The sequence below is a fragment of the Notolabrus celidotus genome, chromosome 22 (assembly GCF_009762535.1).
Source record: "Notolabrus celidotus isolate fNotCel1 chromosome 22, fNotCel1.pri, whole genome shotgun sequence".
NCBI lineage: Eukaryota > Metazoa > Chordata > Actinopteri > Labriformes > Labridae > Notolabrus > Notolabrus celidotus.
Genome location: NC_048293.1, coordinates 17,471,617 through 17,488,992, shown reverse-complemented (window position 1 = coordinate 17,488,992; position 17,376 = coordinate 17,471,617). Strand labels below are relative to the sequence as shown.

Below are 17,376 nucleotides of genomic sequence, written 5' to 3'. Positions count from 1 at the left end.
CTATAATATATAAAGATATAGACAAGCCACAGACATATTCCTCCAATGTCGGATCATATTTGCCCCCAGTGCCTCAATCCTAAAGACTTCACGCACATGGTTTAGTGTTTTTCACTGCTGTGATATCAGACTGTTTGTGTTTGTGAGCGTGCGCGCTGTTGTAGTTGTTGAAGGGGTGGGGCTTACTGCATAAGGGGCGGGACTTTCCGTTATAAGCCAATCAGAGGACGCGCTGTTCTCCTTTCTTCCCTCCTATTGGCTGCAATCCGTCTGTGTATCATGCTGATGTTGCTTGGCTTTGAAGCCGTTAGCTCACAGCTAATGATAACGTTGACAATTTCCGCCTGTTTTCCCTTCATGCTACCTGCATCCTCAAAAAATCATCGAAGCGTATCTCCAGTTTGCTCTCCTGCTGTCAAAGGTGAGTTTTTCTCTCACCAGTTCCACCTCAGGCTGCCAACCTGCCATCGTTTACCTGTCTGTTACAGCAAGCTAACGGAGAGTGAGGCTGAAAGGAGTCGCTGGCATCGCTAGCTCATAATAATAAAACTAGCTAAGGTAAACGAACAGTCCTCGACAAGGTGGATAACTTAATTTAATTTTATGTAGGTTCGTTGATTTAAGTCTATAAAGCTTCACTGTACTATGTCCTGTCTTTAGCTTGAGCGTGTTAGCCTACATTAGCGCATCCACAAGCTAATGTTGAGGCTTCTGTGATGTTTTCATGGAAACTCAGTCTCTGTTGCTCCTGTCCTGTACACTGTGTGTTCTTTAAATTATGATGATATTAGTGATTCCATTATTATTTAACATTATCTTTAATAAAGTCACATTACACAACGTGCTGAAGACAATTTGAACCCTACAATGAACTCATGAGAGGGTTAGATTACACTGAAAATACGAAAGAGTGATGTCAGGGTTTTTATCCTGTTGTTGTTATATGGCCTGAACATCTTGATCTTGATAATAGCCTGGTATAGCAAGAACTACGGTGGCCCTGCAGGACAAAACACATTTACAAAAGATGAAACACTATTACAAAGTTGGAGACAAATTTACATTTTGGAAAACATTTTTACATTTTATAAAACAAAATGACATCAGCAAAATAAATTTACATTTAAGAAAACAAATTTAAACAAGATGAAACACTTTTACAAAGTTGTAGAGTATTTTACAAAAGACGGAACACTTTTACCCTTTCTGAACCAAATTAACATTTCATTTTTACAGAAAGGGAATGTATATTTTTTTGTAAAAATGTAGTATCCATGACGTCACTCATCTGTTTCTGAAGCGCTTTTGAGGCCAAACGTCGGTGGCAGCCATATTGCTGCTGTCGAGCGATTGTGGCGTAAAGAGGCGGGCTTTGAGCCTCCTAGTCAACAGCTACAGTGTTCCCGCCTGTCAATCAAGTCAGCTGTGCCTGGGCTTGGGTACCTTTCACATTTGAACTGATACGGTACCAATACCCGGTACCTGGGAATCGGTACCGGTACTCAACGGTACCAATTTTCTGTACTTTTGTGTGTTTATGTGGTAATAAATGTTAATTTGTTTAATAATAAAATCTCTAAATTTTTTAATTTAACATATTTATTTAATTTAACATGAAATGAACAGAAACAGGATATATAGGTGATTAGATATATTAGCTGACACGTGCTCGTGGCGTCTAATTGCTCTTTCGGGAGTTTATCAATGAACACACGTGAATGCCTGTGGACGGGAAAAAGTCAGTACTCCGTCTCTGTATAATAACAGGACACACAACTTACTTGTTGGACATTCACACACACAGGAACGGTTATAAAGAGGGCAGGTAGTCGGTTAAATCCTCCTGCAGCTCTGCCTCGCGGTGAGTGCGCGCGCCCGTCAGCTGCAGGCTCCGTGTGGCGCGCTCCCGCTCAGATGCAGAGAGTAAAGAGCAGAGACGTCCACCCGATCAGTCTCAAACTTTATTACAGGGTGAAAGTATGGAAAATCGCCTCTTCTTCCACTCCCTTCCAGTCCCAAGGATGCGTTTAGGTACCGAAACATGGTACCGTTTGATTTTACGTGAATCGGTACTAAGTAGTACCGACGGAATTCGGTCGGTACCTATAAAAGAACTGGATTCAGTACCCATCCCTAGCTGTGCCTCTCATTGGAAGACTTGTAATCTAAACGTCTTTGCAATTGCCACGTGAGAAAAAAATTCACCCTTCCTACAGTGTGTGCCGATCGAGAAATGAGCTATCCAGACTACACTCGTCTTTTGTACCAGGCTGGAAACATGTTTATTTCTGCTGTAAAGATCGTCTTTTTTTAATTGAGGTGTATGTGGTTTCCAGTACTTTCGGAGCCAGCCTCAAGCGGATCCTTGATGAACTGCAGTTTTTAGCACTTGAACATTGGACTCATATTTTTAGACTGGAAGTTGCCGTTTGGTGAGGGGTCATTTAGTTTGTTTTGATGGAGAGAAACCAAACGGAGCGACATGGTTTACATATTAGGACATCCTCAGGTATCAGAGAGAGGTGTCAGACCTCAGATGAAAAAGCATCATGTCTCTGGAAAAGCTCCGTCATATCTCCTCAAAACCTTCATCATGTGTCAGAATTCAGATGAAACGTCCTCAGACCACATCGCCCCCGGCTAAACTGAGTCAGACTTAACGGTTAAAGTGTTCCTTCGTTTGTAAAATTGTCTCCAACTTTGTAAAAGTGTTTCATCTTGTTTAAATTTGTTTTCTGAAATGTAAATTTGTTTTGGCCTTGGTAAAAGTGTTTTGCTGATGTAATTTTGTTTTATGAAATGTAAAAATGTTTTACAAAATGTAAATTTATCTCCAACTTTGTAGAAGTGTTTCATCTTTTGTAAAAAAAAAAAATTGTCCTTCAGGGCCACCGTAAATAACACATGGACAGTTACCATTTTTCATTTATTTTTTGTTTTATTTAATTTAAACTGCAGTTTGTCAGGTATCATTTATCAACTGATAAGATAAGATATGCTTTATTTGATCTCCCATTGGGGGAAATTATTTTGTTACAGCAGCTTACAACATGGGACAGTACAACAATGTACTATAATAGTTAAAAATATGATAACAATAATAATAGTAATGATGAAATAAAATAGAATAAAATGAAATATGGCAAATATTACAGAGATATACACACTATGTACACTTCTATCTGATGAATAGATAGTGATGTAAGTTATTGCACAGATAAAATTGCACCAGGTTATTAAAAAAAAGCATACACAGTATGTGAAATCAGTGTGATTCAGATGTGAGATTGACAGAATAGTTTGTCGGTGTGAATCATAAACCTTGACCCGGAAAGACAGAGATATATTGCCAAGTCAGACAGTAACTGCCATGTAGTGAAATCAAGATGATAACAGATAATTAGCAGATAATTAACGGGACATTGCGGTGCTGGTGTTAAACAGTCTGATTGCAGATGGGATGAAGGACCTGCGGTAGCGCTCTGTCCTGCAGGGTGGGTGTCTCAGTCTGCTGCTGAAGGAGCTGCTCAGAGACTCTAGAGTCTCATGCAGGGGGTCTGTGGAGTTTGAATACGTTTGATTATCTCCAGAGTTTGGAGAAAAGTTCAGTAACACTTGCATCATTGAAATACCGGCAGCAAAATAGGTCATTTATTGTCATTCTAAACTTGTTTGTTAAATATCACTTCATAATAGACCCAGATTGGGGCAACTCATGTACATCAATAACAGCTATATATTGTGTTGATGTCCTGTGTTTGGGGTATAAATGATCTCTACATTAACAAGCTGCTCATGTCCTCTCTTGCAGACAGCTGCCTCATGTATGGGACGATGAATGGGCACCCTCTTTCGGCTGTGTGGAGATGACCTGCCAGCCCTTTGGGAATGGTCAGAATGGGGCCAGATGTGCCCCTTCTTAATGAGTACAAGCAGGAGTTTTTCTGGAAGCGCTTCCCCCAGACAGTGTTGGGGGGTCCACGCTTCAAGTTGGGCTACTGCGCCCCACCATATGTTTATGTCAATCAGGCGGTCTTATTCTTGACGCCATGGCTTTTTGGGGGAATCGGTACTCTGCTCTGCCAGCTGCAGCTGCTTCAGGAGCTGCACGCCACAGTGCTCTCTGGTCTGCTTATGTTTGGGGCTGCAGCGGGTGTCCAGGCCCTGGCATTGTATGCTGCCCGACGGAGTGGCGCTGTGGAGAGACTTGGAGCTCCCAACATCCTGGTTGATGAAGAGGAAGTGGAATTCACCCACTGTGTCAGCCCAGAGACAGTCCGGTTCATCGCCCCTGGGAAGAGGTTTGGGCTGAATGTGGTTCTGCATACAGCATTAGCCGGGGTGCTGTGTGGCTTAGGGACGTGGTATGTGTTCCTTGGCAGACTGACAGCCCTCTATGGTAGTATTGCTATATCCCTCGTCGTCTTTGTCCTGAGCTGGGTGACATTGTGTATAGCTGAGTATTCCCTCATTGTAAATACCGCCACTGAAACGGCCACTTTTCAGGCACAGGACACATATGAGATCACCCCTCTCACTCGTCCTCTCTACATTTGTATCTTCATTGCTGTGGACTTGGCTGAGAGGTGAGCAACAGCACTACATCTATTGAAATGTGAAATACTCTACTCTATTTCATAGTATACCAAATAAATCTGTGTGTCTTGATCACTGTTTTAGGTTCTCAGGCCCTTGTCCTGAACTCCAGCTGGCCAGCCAGGTTCTCCATGTGCTGTTCCTCTTTCTACCTCTGCTGTGGGCTTTTGGGATACTGCCCCCCCTGGATGCCCTTCTCCTCTGGGGGATGGAGCAGGCTCTTGTGTTTGGATTAGGAGGCTCACCGATGTCAAGCAACCTCAGGTATGTGTTGAAGCGCTCGTGCTTCTAACTTGTTTTCCTGCTGAACCAAGAGCTAAAATAACAAAACAGGAAATCTGAAACTCAGAACTATAAAAAAACACTCAGCATGTTGGTAAATGAAGTCATTTAATCCTTCCTATGCTTCATGATTTGCATCAGGAACTTCTGGTGCCAACGAAGGCTACTATTGATTTGTATTTCTCAAGTCAAAGTAAAATGTGTGATTATATCATTCATAAAAAGAGCAGTCGTTCATATTTATCTACTGCATTAACAACCAGTGAACCACATTTATCCTTTCAATTTCTTTTTAGGTCATCGAGTCACCAGAAAATGCCATGTTTTGTTTGAGACATAATACATTTTATATGAAAATGATATCTCTTCATATTGCATACATATATTAAGAGAAACAATGCCTTCAGTCATGTTCTTTAAACTAGATAAACCCAGAGCTCAGATGAGTTTTAAAGCAGTTATCCAGTGTTTTTGATCATTCGCATCACAGTCATGTTTTACAGGGAACCAGTCCTCATCAGATACTAATACTCTCATTAAAAAGACATGTGTGACAGCAGCCTGTGACGTTTTGTGTGCTCTCTGTCCCACAGGCTGCTGTTGATGTTTGCTGTATCCTGCGGAATAGCCGTGTGTAATTACTTCATCCCATCGTCACTGGGTGTGGTTCTCTTCTCCATCTCTACGGGATTTCTGCTGAGCCTGGACCTCAGCCAGGTTGGCACTCTCTGCAGAAGTCCTGGGGCTGCCTTCGGGGATCGTGGATTTCGCAGAGGGGGGTCGCCACCTCCTCCTCCCTGTTCCTTTGGCTGGAAACTGGGCTGCAGGGAACTGCTGCTCTATTTGAGCCTGCTACTGGTGGCGGTGGCAGAGGGAGGGCTGTTGCATCACTTCCTCGGCTCGGTTCAGCCCCAGAGCTTTGGTACTGGACCCCAGGCTCCTGTCAGCTACCTCCTCCTTGTACTCTTCTGTCTCTGCTGGGCTCTTCGGGAAATCCAGGGGGCTTATGTATTTGGAGGGGTGTTCCTCAATCCCTTGTACCCTAAAGGAATGTCCAGTGTGCAGACTTTCAAGCAGAGAAGCAGAGGGCTGTATGTTGCTGCAGCCATCAGAAGAGTCCTTCTTTATCTTGGTGAGGTTTTTCAAATGTGCGTTTCAAGACTGACATTTTCCAGCCTGTGTGAACACAACGGTGTTCTAAATGTAGATGTGTCTTTGACCTGGGTTTACTATTTTATTTCACAGTGTCCCCGTTCGCTATGATTGCTTTCCTGTCCATGGACAAGTCTCTGCAGCTACTGCACAGGGTTTCCCTCAGTGTGGGATTCACACGAGCCTTTAGAGTGGTATGCTCACACTCAGTCTCACCTCCAACCTTAGTATCAATGTGACCATAAAATAAAGACAGTCATTGTAATAAACAGTTTAAAGAGCAATAGTATGCTTAAGATATATTCAATTTTCCCTACAGTCTGTCCTCTTTGTTTCAGGTGTGGCAGAGTTCAGAGGATGCTCTGCTGCAAGTGGTGGTGGTGGTCTTGGTGCGGCTTGTAGCTGGAAACAACACGCTGCCAGGGTGGGACGACGTGGGCGTTGGCGTTCAGCTTCTTCTGGTGATTAATTTTTCCCTCTTTTTCCAAATAATTTTTTCAAAGAATGAACTAGCTGAGCGTAAACTAAGTTAGCCTTGTCTCTTACGTCAGACTAAGCTTGGAGAGACTATTTGATTTAGAATTACACCAAATGGTTCGAGCAGTCGTAGCTGCACCTGATCTTATCACGCCTGTCCATGTGAACATTCATGAAGCTGTGAGTGTTGCAAAGTAACACACCTCTCCCCACCCTCTCCTCCCATCAACATATCTGCAGAAGATATGGATAACACAAACCAATAGAAAAAATACTCATCACAGAATCTGCAGTTGTTGCAGAACATAAAGATGTCACTGAACAACACTTTCACAGACAAAAAAAAGCTATCCACATAGGAATTGGGAGGTCTGTATGAAAACTGTTATTATATATCAGCACAGTAGTTGATATATTTGGAGGGTTTCCCTCTCTTTCACAGGACTGGATGGCTTTGACAAGAGGGTCAATGCCATCCAGTCCAGAGCTGACGTCCTTATTTGCATAAGTTTTAAAGCCATCAGCACCTGCAGGGCAGGAACAGTGCTCTGCTTCTGTTCAGAGATCTTAAATCTAACAAAAGCTTAATATCAGCTCACTTTCAGATGTCTTTTTATTCATCCTCCTCCAACAAGACATGTCACCATCGTGTTTGTCTTTTACGTATTTTGAGAGGTACCTTTTCTGTTTCTGTTACCTTTGAGAGGCCTACTAGTCTGACTTAACAAACGTACACCTGTTCTGCTGCCCTAGGTGTAAATGTTACTCTCAGGTGTAACACAAACAGGGTTTGAGTCTGATTGGTTCACAGGGCATATAACTATGTCTGTCAGAACTTCCAGCTTTAAGTCGGACGTTAAGTTACATCCGGGAGTATGTCCAGCTACTGCACTCAGAGAAATGTTTTTACTATATTGAGGCTAATTTCTAAAACTTGTATAGGTACAATTCATTTTCCTTTTTTTTTAAAATGATCAATATTAACTTCAGTGCCTCTTTATAAAGCACACCTGAACAGTACAACAGGTCTGCCAAAAGAAATCACAGATTGAACTGTCTACAACATGTAGTGTTAGTTCAGTTAATCAGTGCTTCATGTTTGCTCGTGTGTTCCTGATCCAGGTGGGCCTCCTGTTTGACAGACTGACTCAGTTCTTTGCTAAGCTGAAGTTCAGCCTGACCGTGTTGGTGACGTCGTGGACGGAGAAGAAGCAGCGCCGTCAGTCTGCTGGGACCCTCTTGGCCCTGAACGCCTCTCTGTGCCCACTGCTGTTGGCGGTGGTGACCCTCTCTGCCCTGCTGTCGGCCCCTCTGCTGCCTCTCTTCACACTGCCCATCTTCCTGGTGGGGTTCCCCAGGCCTCAGCGCAGTTGGCCCGGCCCTGTGGGAACTGCCTGTCCATGCCCGGACTCAATCTTCTACCAGCAGATGAGTGGGAGTCTGGCCTCTGCTCTGAGGATGGCTTTTGCAAGAGGGTCACTGGGTCAGTATTCTGAAGTTGATATCAATCCCGTCTGTTGTTTGTATTTTTATTGACTTTCTCAAATGTTAGAAGTTAATAGTGCTTACTATGTAGTATCTGTAAGATCTGACCATCTAATTTCCATTGACAACATAAGAGTGTATTTCAATCTAGAGCTGCATCTAAAGTGCTATTTTTACCATCTTCAAATGCTTCCTGTCTGCAGCTCACAGCCAGAAATCCCCTAAACTCTTTGATGTGTTATCATACAGGGTAAAGAAAGCTGCCAATCTTAACTTTGAAGAGCTGAAATCAGCAAATGTTTGACGTTTGAACTCCGACTGAAATGAGGGATGAATCGAAAGAGTTGGACTTTTATTTTCTGTCTATTTTCAAATGGTAGCTTTAAATCATTTAAAGTGCTGAAACTGAGAGTCATATACATTTGAAAATATAACATGTTATGCTGGCTTACATGTTCGTTTTTTTAGTACCATGCAGTTTGCTGTTTTGGTAATTTACAGCCGCCAGAACTAAACGTTCCAAACAGGATAAAACATAAATATTAATTTAATGACCCTATGTTTTGACGTGCACTACAGTTGCAGTGACTGATCACTCCTACAGGTCAAGTAGGGGCTGTGCAGATCAAAGCGCACTGAACCGTCCCTTCATATGCTTTAATAGTAAGAGGAATGTTGTTGTGAGCAGCTCTTCGGAATCGCTGGCAGTAATGTGAGCTCGTATGATCCAGTTAAGCTTCCTGTGAAGTGACCCAAAAAAATCGCTCTGATCTGTATTCATTACATCCAAATGTTTCCGCACCATTAACTGCGTAATACTCTTAGGCCAAACGGAGCCGTTGCGAGGATTTTGTTCTGCACTCGATCAGGAGGAAGGCGGGGGAGAAAAAAAAACTGTAGAGGTGAATCATTATTTATGGATAGATGATTTAAAACTGTAGAAATCAGCCGAGGTGAAGTCATCATCTGTTGTTTGTTTTATTTATTTTTCTTATCTTGAAGTGCTGTAGTCGTAATGTATAATTCAGAACAAGTGCTTGTAAGGTTGATGCTCTCAGTCTACCGATGGCAGTTTGTAGTGTTGCTCTGCTCGGCTCACACTGGGGGCCGGGAAGCTGTGAGCAGGAAAGCAGTTTGCCCTGCGTGTCACTTCCCATCATGAGGAAGCGGCAGGGACTATTCTGAGATGTCGTTACGGGACATGACATTATTCTTGAGCAGAGCATGCAGAAGGCGACCAAAAACAAAAGCCCCCCCATCACCTTTCTGTTACTGTCCATTTGTGTTGAAATAAACATCTGGTGCTCATAAATGAGAAAACCTCAAAGTGTTAAAAGAGGAGTTCTTACAGAGTAATGGAAAGCTGGGGTCAAGAAAGATTCAATATTTAGATTATTGTGCTGTCAGGCGGTTAAAACGGTATCATGATCTTCCTGTACGGCTGTGATGCATGATTCCCTGCAGCTCCTCCGCAGGGACACACAGCTGATGCAAAATGAACAAGATGCTCCCTGACTCATATGTGTTATATGTTGTATATATAAATGTATATTTTTACTTATTCTTGCCCTCAATTTACACAGCTCCTCTCTTGACATGTTACATGTCTCCTGGCTGATGGTTTTCTTTCCCCTCTGTAGGTTCTATCGCCCCGGGCTCTCATTTTCTTGGCCGCTTTCAGGACCGAATGGTTTGGATAATGATCTTGGAGAGAGGATATGGTTACTGTACAGTCAACATTAAGGTACTGCTTTCTGTTTGTTCATCAAGAATGACTGTAAATATATATTTTCTATATTTGAAGCCACAGAAATAGAAATGTCCACGCAGATTATGTCCAGAGGGATCTGTGTTTATCAAGCTTTATTTAGTATAACTATAAAATAAGATATTCTAAAGCATGTGGTGTTTTCAGTTATAAAAAGAAAGAAAGAGAGAGAACGAAAGGGGAGATAACTCAAACCAATATTTATCAATTTTAAATTTAAATTTAGGGCGCAGACTTGGCCTAATGGTTGAGTTGCACGTCCACATAGTGGGCGGACCAGGTTTGATTTCAGCCTGCTGCCCCTCTCCTGCATGTTTTTCCCCCCTCTCTCTCTCTCTTGGTTTCCTATACTCTCGAATGTCCAGGTCCTGTCCTATCCTCTTGAAAATAAAGGTGTAAAAGTCCCCAAAAATCTAACTTTAAATCTAAATTTAATTTAGTTTTCAGTCATTGGATCCGTGAGGTGCTTTCTAAGTTGAAGCTTGAGAAGCTCAGGTTTACACTTAAAGGCTCGGTGAAATCATTTCATGTTACTTGGGATCCCTTTTTGAACTATAGACATTCTCTAGATTTCTCCTCGGAGTTGGAGGATTGATAGGTGCAATTTTAACTTACTATTTGTTATTTATTTTATTTAATACTATTTATTTATTTATTATTATTTTTTATTTTTTTCATAGTTGTTGAATGGCCTTGTAATGGGTGGTGTGTGGGGAATGGAGTTGACATTCAGATGTGACAATTGAGGTTTATTCTATATTTTTATACCTTATGTTGTATATCACACTGTCTGTCTAAAATGTTAAAAATCTTCTATTAATAAAGTTGGAGAAAAAAGTGTAGTTTCAGAAGCTTCAATAAGAAGTGATCAGCTCCATTAAGATTTTGCATATTGTATCATATCATAGTTATTTAAAGATGGTGTGATCGTATTTTGAGATGTCCTTCCTGCCAGATTTATTCAGTTTTCTTAAAGTATTGAGTAGATGAATTTGACTCTCCAAGAAAAATTTACTTCTAAATAAAAGTAACACTAGTCCCTGATAGCTTCTAATGCAATCATTTCCCATGTCATCTTATAGTTTGTGTTTTTGTTTCAGGGTCTGGAGCTGCAGGAGACATCTTGCCACACAGTGGAGGCCCGGAGGGTCGATGAGGTGTTCGAGGCCGCTTTTGAGCGTCCCGAGCGGCTCGGTTTCACTCAAGGCTTTAACCTACACTGGGGGAACGCCCTCACTCCTTGTGCTGCTCTTGCAGTGCGAGTTTATTCGGACGCCCGTAACGTGCTCTCCGGCATCATCGACTCTCATGATAACTTGAGAAAACTTCAGGAGGATTTTCTGAAGGCGCTGGTCTGGCTGCTCCTCCGATACTGTGTGCAGAAACATAAAGGATTTATGTGGAGCAGTGAGGAAGGGCCGGGGGTCGGAGGCAGGAAGTCCCAGTCCTCCACATTGGCCCAGACCACCTGTAACCAGGTGCCTCCTGAGGTTGTTATGGTGGAATCTAACGTGTCATCTCTCAGGTTCAGACAGGACAGCTCCAGTTTGACCTCTTTTGGTGATTGGTCGGATGAGGATGACTTATTTGGACCTCAACCAGCCAGGCGGACAGTGGCATTAGTGACTGCAGAGGTCCAGCCTGGACACACCGCACTGCAGACGGGGGCCTCTCTGCCTGGCTCTGTGGAGATGGACAGTCTTTTTGAAAACATGGCGCTCTCTGCCTTGCAGCCTCTGCAGCCCCTCGGTCTGGGCATTGGCATGCCTGCGGTGGACAAAGGCCGGAACCCAGAGGTCTTCAGAGAGAGTCCTGCCTCTCTCCCTCAGCTCAACTTCAGCTGCCCTCAGTCGGAGGTATTCAACCTACCAACAGGGTGGAGGACAGCACCTTTGCTGCCTTCCCGCTTACTGCAGCTCAAGCCTTTGTTTCCTGAGGACTGGTTCCGCTTCACCTTGGGACGTTTTGGGCCCACGGTGCAAGGTGAGACCTCAGAGGACATGACCAAGGCCCTGAAGGAGGATGAAATGTTGAAAGAGCTGCACGCACAGGTTGCACTTTCATGTCTCATCTCTCTGGGGGCGGAGTCTTCTTTCACTAGCCCAAGTTATGTTTATAGACTCTACTGTGGAGACATACCGTGGACGGAAGGACTCAACTGGCTTTCCTCAAGTAAAGAACTCTACCAGCTTGCACTTCGCGCTTTCAGGTACAATTTACTTTATAGAGACATTTAAGTTTTTATGTTTGGGTAAGTGATTACTCAGGCTTGTTTATTCTAGAAAAAATGATGTTGATTTCATGTTACTCTGATTTTAATGCTGTTTTTCTTTTTGCCTTCAGGTTTGGTTTTAAGCTGCTGTTTGATCAAGCAAGTCTAGGGCCAATGGAGTCCCCAGAGGAATTGTTCAGCGCCTTGGAGGAATACGAAAGGGACTGGTACATTGGCCTGGTGACGGAGAAAGGCTGGCATGATAGCGTCCTTCAGGAGAAACCCTTTTTATTCTCTCTTGGACATGACCTCGCTATGGTAGTGACACATTGTTTACATTCAGATATAGAGTATAAAGAATTGAATGTAAAAGGACTTAAATTACTATTCACTGGGTATTAAATTAGACTTTTTTCCCCCCAGGGTACGTACACCGGGCGTGTCCTGTCCTTGCAGGAGCAGCTGGTGCATTTGGGTCGTCTGAACGGGGAGGGGGTACGAGGACAGTGGGCCAACCTTTCCTGGGAGCTCCTCTATGCCACTAATGACGATGAGGAGCGTTACAGCATCCAGGCTCACCCCTTTATGCTAAGGAACCTGACTGTTCAGGCAGCAGATCCCCCTTTGGGGTATCCCATCTACTCCTCAGCCCCTCTTCACTTCCCCTGCCTCTGACCGGGGCTTCTTCTGCCCTTTCTGCTGATCGCACCAACCAGAGCAAAGAGTCCATTTCCAAAGTTTATGGTCTTTAGAAAGAACTTTGTGGAAATAATATCAAAGTGAGGAACACACTTAAACGGTTGATTATCATGGCTTCAGAAGAAGAATGTCTGTATAGGGACCTTTTGTTGTTTTTTTTACATTCATTTCCCTTTTTAGGTGCTTTCATTTCCTGCACCACAGCAGAGGAAGCAGTGGCACCAACACCGCACTCCTGTGCAAGTTATCAGCTTTTATCTGGCCATGTGGACTACCTCTGAGAACAGCACATTCAAGAAAAGAATTCCCTTTGAACGCTGGTATTTTGAAAAGGCACCCATGTTTTTGTGGTTCGTTTATTGATGTTTGTGCTTTACAGTAAGTGAATAACTTTGCCCACCCTCCCTCTAGAAGACACCTGCTGTTTACCTCTGGTTTGATCCTACTTTTTAGATCTCACAACTTTTAAGTGATGTCCACAAAAACGGGAGAAGTTTAATGTTTCGTTAAGATATCAAGGATGTGCCTTGCGTATGTCTTGCTGTATGTGTAAGGTGTTTAGTGCTATTGTTCTGTTTACAATTCACTTGTTTACAATTAAGTACGAAAAGAAATGAATTTGTCCATAGTCTCTTGTACATATCATTGATTTTTATATGTGGAACTGTATACTTATAATAAAAGAGCTTGGCAGAAGCTAATTTGTTGCGTTTCACATGATTACGTTGCCTGTGCGAAAAATGTTCAAATGTTATTGATCAAAAGTTCAGTACAAGTTGAATACATTCATGTAGGTTAACACCCAGACACTCACATAATCTGAGTGTTCATTACAAAACAGGAAAATATAGGATTGACTTTACATTAGAGTTCAAAACATGACATATGTTCTTGTTTTGTCACACTCTGTCATGCTGTAACAGGAGAGCAATCGTTAGATGTTTTCTTTCCAGCAGAAGGCAACGACCTCAAAATGTAGCAGGACAACCCACTCTCCATTCGATTGGTTGATTGCAGAATGCAACTGACTCATTTCTTCTTGTGTATTTGTCTTTCAGGAGGTCTTGGGCTTCGTGAAGTACGCAGAGTCTGCATCCTAGGAAAGAAAGGCTAACAGTTAGCACTTCGTTTTGACTTCTGTCCATGAAAACAAACTCTAAAGATATCTGCATTTTTTTATCTAGAGCACTTGTTTGGTGGTTCCAAGAATGATCCTGAATCTGCCCTCACCCCTGTGAATTCACTGTTTAAAGGATACAGAGTAGAAGTTGTATCGGCTCCAGATGGCAGTTTGTTTTATTTATATCTCAAAATCATCCCAGACTTCACTGAACTGAAGCTTGAGTGTCTGGTCGGATGGAAGTGCACCTTTCTCTTTGACCCTCAGCTTGCACTGTCACCAACAGTCAAACAAACGCTGGTGAGTCAGTTTGTAATCCTCTTTACTGTCACTCATTGCTTTATTCTCATAATATGTCAGGTAATTTGGATCATTTTCAATCTGTTTTAAAACCGCAGAACACTCTTCTCAAATGGAACTCAGCTCTAAGAGTGGACATATCCTGTCATATCAAATGGTCCTCTGCTGTGACAAATGTGTGCTCCACATACAATGTTTTGCCACATCACTTAGATCTGCATGGCTAGCCAGTAAGGACACACAGTTAAGTGTTATTTTAATATTGTACCCAAGCTGAGGGGTGGCAGTGTTTTGCATATTTATGAAGAATAAGAAAACAATCATACCCAAAATGCCATAATTATCAATAAAGGTATTAGACAAAACACCTTTATTCTATTAGAGTTTCTCAGCCTTCGTTCCAATGTAACCTCCCTGATTCCAGCTTAGGTAAAATATGCAACATAACACACAGGGTAAAAAATGATATGATTTACCTACCAGACCAGCTTTAAAATTCTGCACCCTTTTTCTGCCCAACAGATTTGTGGCAAACCAGGCAAGTGTGGGAGTGTACTGCCAGACATAGTAAAACAGGAGGAAGGGCTGCTGTGCGATCCACATTTCCTTGACTCCATTGGAAATTCCCACCAGCATCAAACGCACACAGCGGCTTGTTGGCATCTTGTGTTCTTGACTACCGGCTAAGGTCACAGGCTGAGGTAGTGAAAGGAACAATGAAAATGTAAATAGGAATAGCTACTGTCGTATTAAAGCACATATATCAAATAAGGCTTTGTGATATATAAAATGTATCACCTTGTTTATTTCCTCTGTGAAGGCATTTTTGACAATCTGGGATTGCACAGGTCCTGGTAACACAGTGCTGATGAGTATGTTTGGAAAGTCAGTCAGCTCAGACCTCAGGGAGTTGAAGAAGCCCTAGAGGCAAACAAGTTAAATCAGGAAAAGTGTGTACACAAACCTGGACAGCCAATCACTTGTAACAATCGATTCTATTCCAGAATTATGATTAACCCAAGCTTTTTCCTCGCAACTGAAATCAGTCTCCCTGAAAATAATATATCCTTAAGATTATTGAAAAATAAAACAATGGAAATTTTTAATGAGAGAAAATGAGAATTGGCATGTCATTTTGCTGTTTCTCTTTCTTTACCTGCAGAGCATGTTTGCTGGCAGAGTATCCTGTTGACAGCGGCGCTCCAGCAATGCCAACAATACTGCTCACAGTCACAATGCTCCCAGAGCCCTGCTGCGTCATGTGGGGCAGCACCTGCTTTGTGATGGAGACTGTGCCCAGGAAGTTCAGCTCCATCAAAGCCTGATACACATCAACACTGGTCTCCTCGCACAGAGAGCGCTGGCTTCGGCCACCGTTGTTAATGAGGACGTCAATCTGAAAAGACATGGAAAAGACAGATTGGAATTATAACTTCTTTAAACTGAACAGTAAGCAAAGCAATGTCAGATTAATTACTTCTTTCAGCTGACTGACATGATCCCTCTTGTTCCACCAGAGTCTAACTAACAGATTGTCATTATGGCCAATCAGAACCAAGTATTTAACACAGCCTGTGTAATAAGGAGAAAATAACAAAGTTAAGTGAAAATGTATCAGATGGTATTATCCTTACACGTCCAAAGTACTGGATAGCAGTGTATGTTTTTTCTTCGTGTGACGTCCTCTCCAACAAATCAAGTGGGAGAACAAGAATATCTTCATCCTGGAGGTCAGAGCGCTCTTGAGGAATAAATAGAAAATAAATTTAAACTAAGGTGATGTACTGAAACCCGTTAGTATTTTATTGTTGGTTTTAGAAGAGGAGGCAGTGTTTTGCAATCAGAAAATATCCCACCTAAACATTGACTTTTCACCCTCTTGAGCTCATCCTCGCGTCTTGCAGACAGGATGAGTCGAGACCCACACCGTGCCAGCTGATAGGCCAGCTCCTCTCCAATACCACTTGAAGCTCCAGTGATCCACACCACCAGCCGCCTCAGCTTTTTCTCTACAAAAAACCACAACAGTTATTCACGGTATGTAATGTGTCTGAGACCTCTTGGCTCTTGATCTGGATAAGACTAACACGGGCTCTCATCTGTGACAGGTAGAAAAGAATTACAGAAATTCTTCCAGGGATAAAAGGTGAAGTGTTTGAGCTGTAATGTGTGTAAAATTAGAGCTTGTGTAAGAATGACGTATTCAAAAAGAATCCTATTTCCACTCAAACTGCACACTAAATTTGTTAGATCACATCTTGTGCAGTCATTTAAGTCATTTTTGATAAATGGGACTACATGATACATCTATTTAATTTGAGTTTTGTACTAATGACTAACCCTGCATGTTCTCTAACTGAATTTAAGTACTCATGAAAGTCCAACCAATATACTTGCATGCATGCTCTCAGTGGGGTCAAACTCTGTGACTGTGACTTGTTAGGTGCATGGTAGACTTTCACCTGTTCTCAGTTGTTTTGCATTGATGTGCAGATGCATATAAGTATGCAACATATTTTACCTACGACTGGATATGGAAACGTCTGAGAGTGATAAGACTGCGCCAAAGTTATGAAAGAACATTTCCAAACATGCAAAAACTGGAAGTGTGATGTTTTATGGGCCCAGTAAGTTATACAGTCATGGATCAGAGATGAACTAAAACTCATTGCTGTTAGCTGTCCGACGATACCAGAGCTCGAGTGCACGGCCAGTTCATGGACTGTATGTGTGTCTCCATCATTTCATTAAACTAGCACATGGAGAATTAAGTAAACTCAGACAGTAAAGATAATGCTAAAATGCCTCACCTGGTCTGTGACCTATCAGACGTGCCAACAGCAGAGTGAAGTCCGCGTCCATGAAAATGAAACATAGAAAGTGAAGAAGTAAATAAAGTGGTATAAAACACCACAGCGACACAGTGCAGCAGTCCATCTGTTGATTATAAATGAATAGATCTATTTCCTGAAGAAGCTTCAATGGGTAATGAGGCTTTAACACAACTAAAAACTACAACTTCCGGTTGTTTGCGCCACTTCCGTTCTGATATTTTCAAAACAAATGTATATGGATTAGCCTTTATGTTAATTTTGATCAACACATGATGATTTTACGTAACCCAGAAGTACTTAAGATTTCTGACAATAAATACCATTTAGTGTGCATTTCTATGAAGCATATGTCACAAAGGCAATGGGACAATATATAGATTTCAATCCCCTCATGTGCAATATTTATATTTATAACTGTGCAATAATGGTCATGTCAATGCAATAACAGGAA

The 17,376-nt window shown here is 42.3% G+C and overlaps 2 protein-coding genes across 2 annotated transcripts; one reads left to right on the top strand and one right to left on the bottom strand.

The window, feature by feature from the left end:
- Positions 1–255: 255 nt before the first annotated feature.
- Positions 256–13,374, top strand: pcnx4 (pecanex 4). The gene is made up of 11 exons (XM_034674668.1): positions 256–421; positions 3,812–4,586; positions 4,681–4,860; positions 5,472–6,010; positions 6,124–6,224; positions 6,369–6,491; positions 7,630–7,990; positions 9,633–9,736; positions 10,861–11,969; positions 12,104–12,290; positions 12,396–13,374. Exons 2-11 carry the CDS (start codon positions 3,889–3,891, stop codon positions 12,645–12,647), a joined length of 3,654 nt encoding a protein of 1,217 aa, XP_034530559.1. The 5' UTR covers positions 256–421; positions 3,812–3,888; the 3' UTR covers positions 12,648–13,374.
- Positions 13,188–17,103, bottom strand: dhrs7 (dehydrogenase/reductase (SDR family) member 7). The gene is made up of 7 exons (XM_034674669.1): positions 16,902–17,103; positions 15,948–16,100; positions 15,726–15,832; positions 15,248–15,487; positions 14,890–15,012; positions 14,572–14,787; positions 13,188–13,767 (listed from the first exon to the last, which is right to left on the bottom strand). Exons 1-7 carry the CDS (start codon positions 17,026–17,028, stop codon positions 13,726–13,728), a joined length of 1,008 nt encoding a protein of 335 aa, XP_034530560.1. The 5' UTR covers positions 17,029–17,103; the 3' UTR covers positions 13,188–13,725.
- Positions 17,104–17,376: the final 273 nt, after the last annotated feature.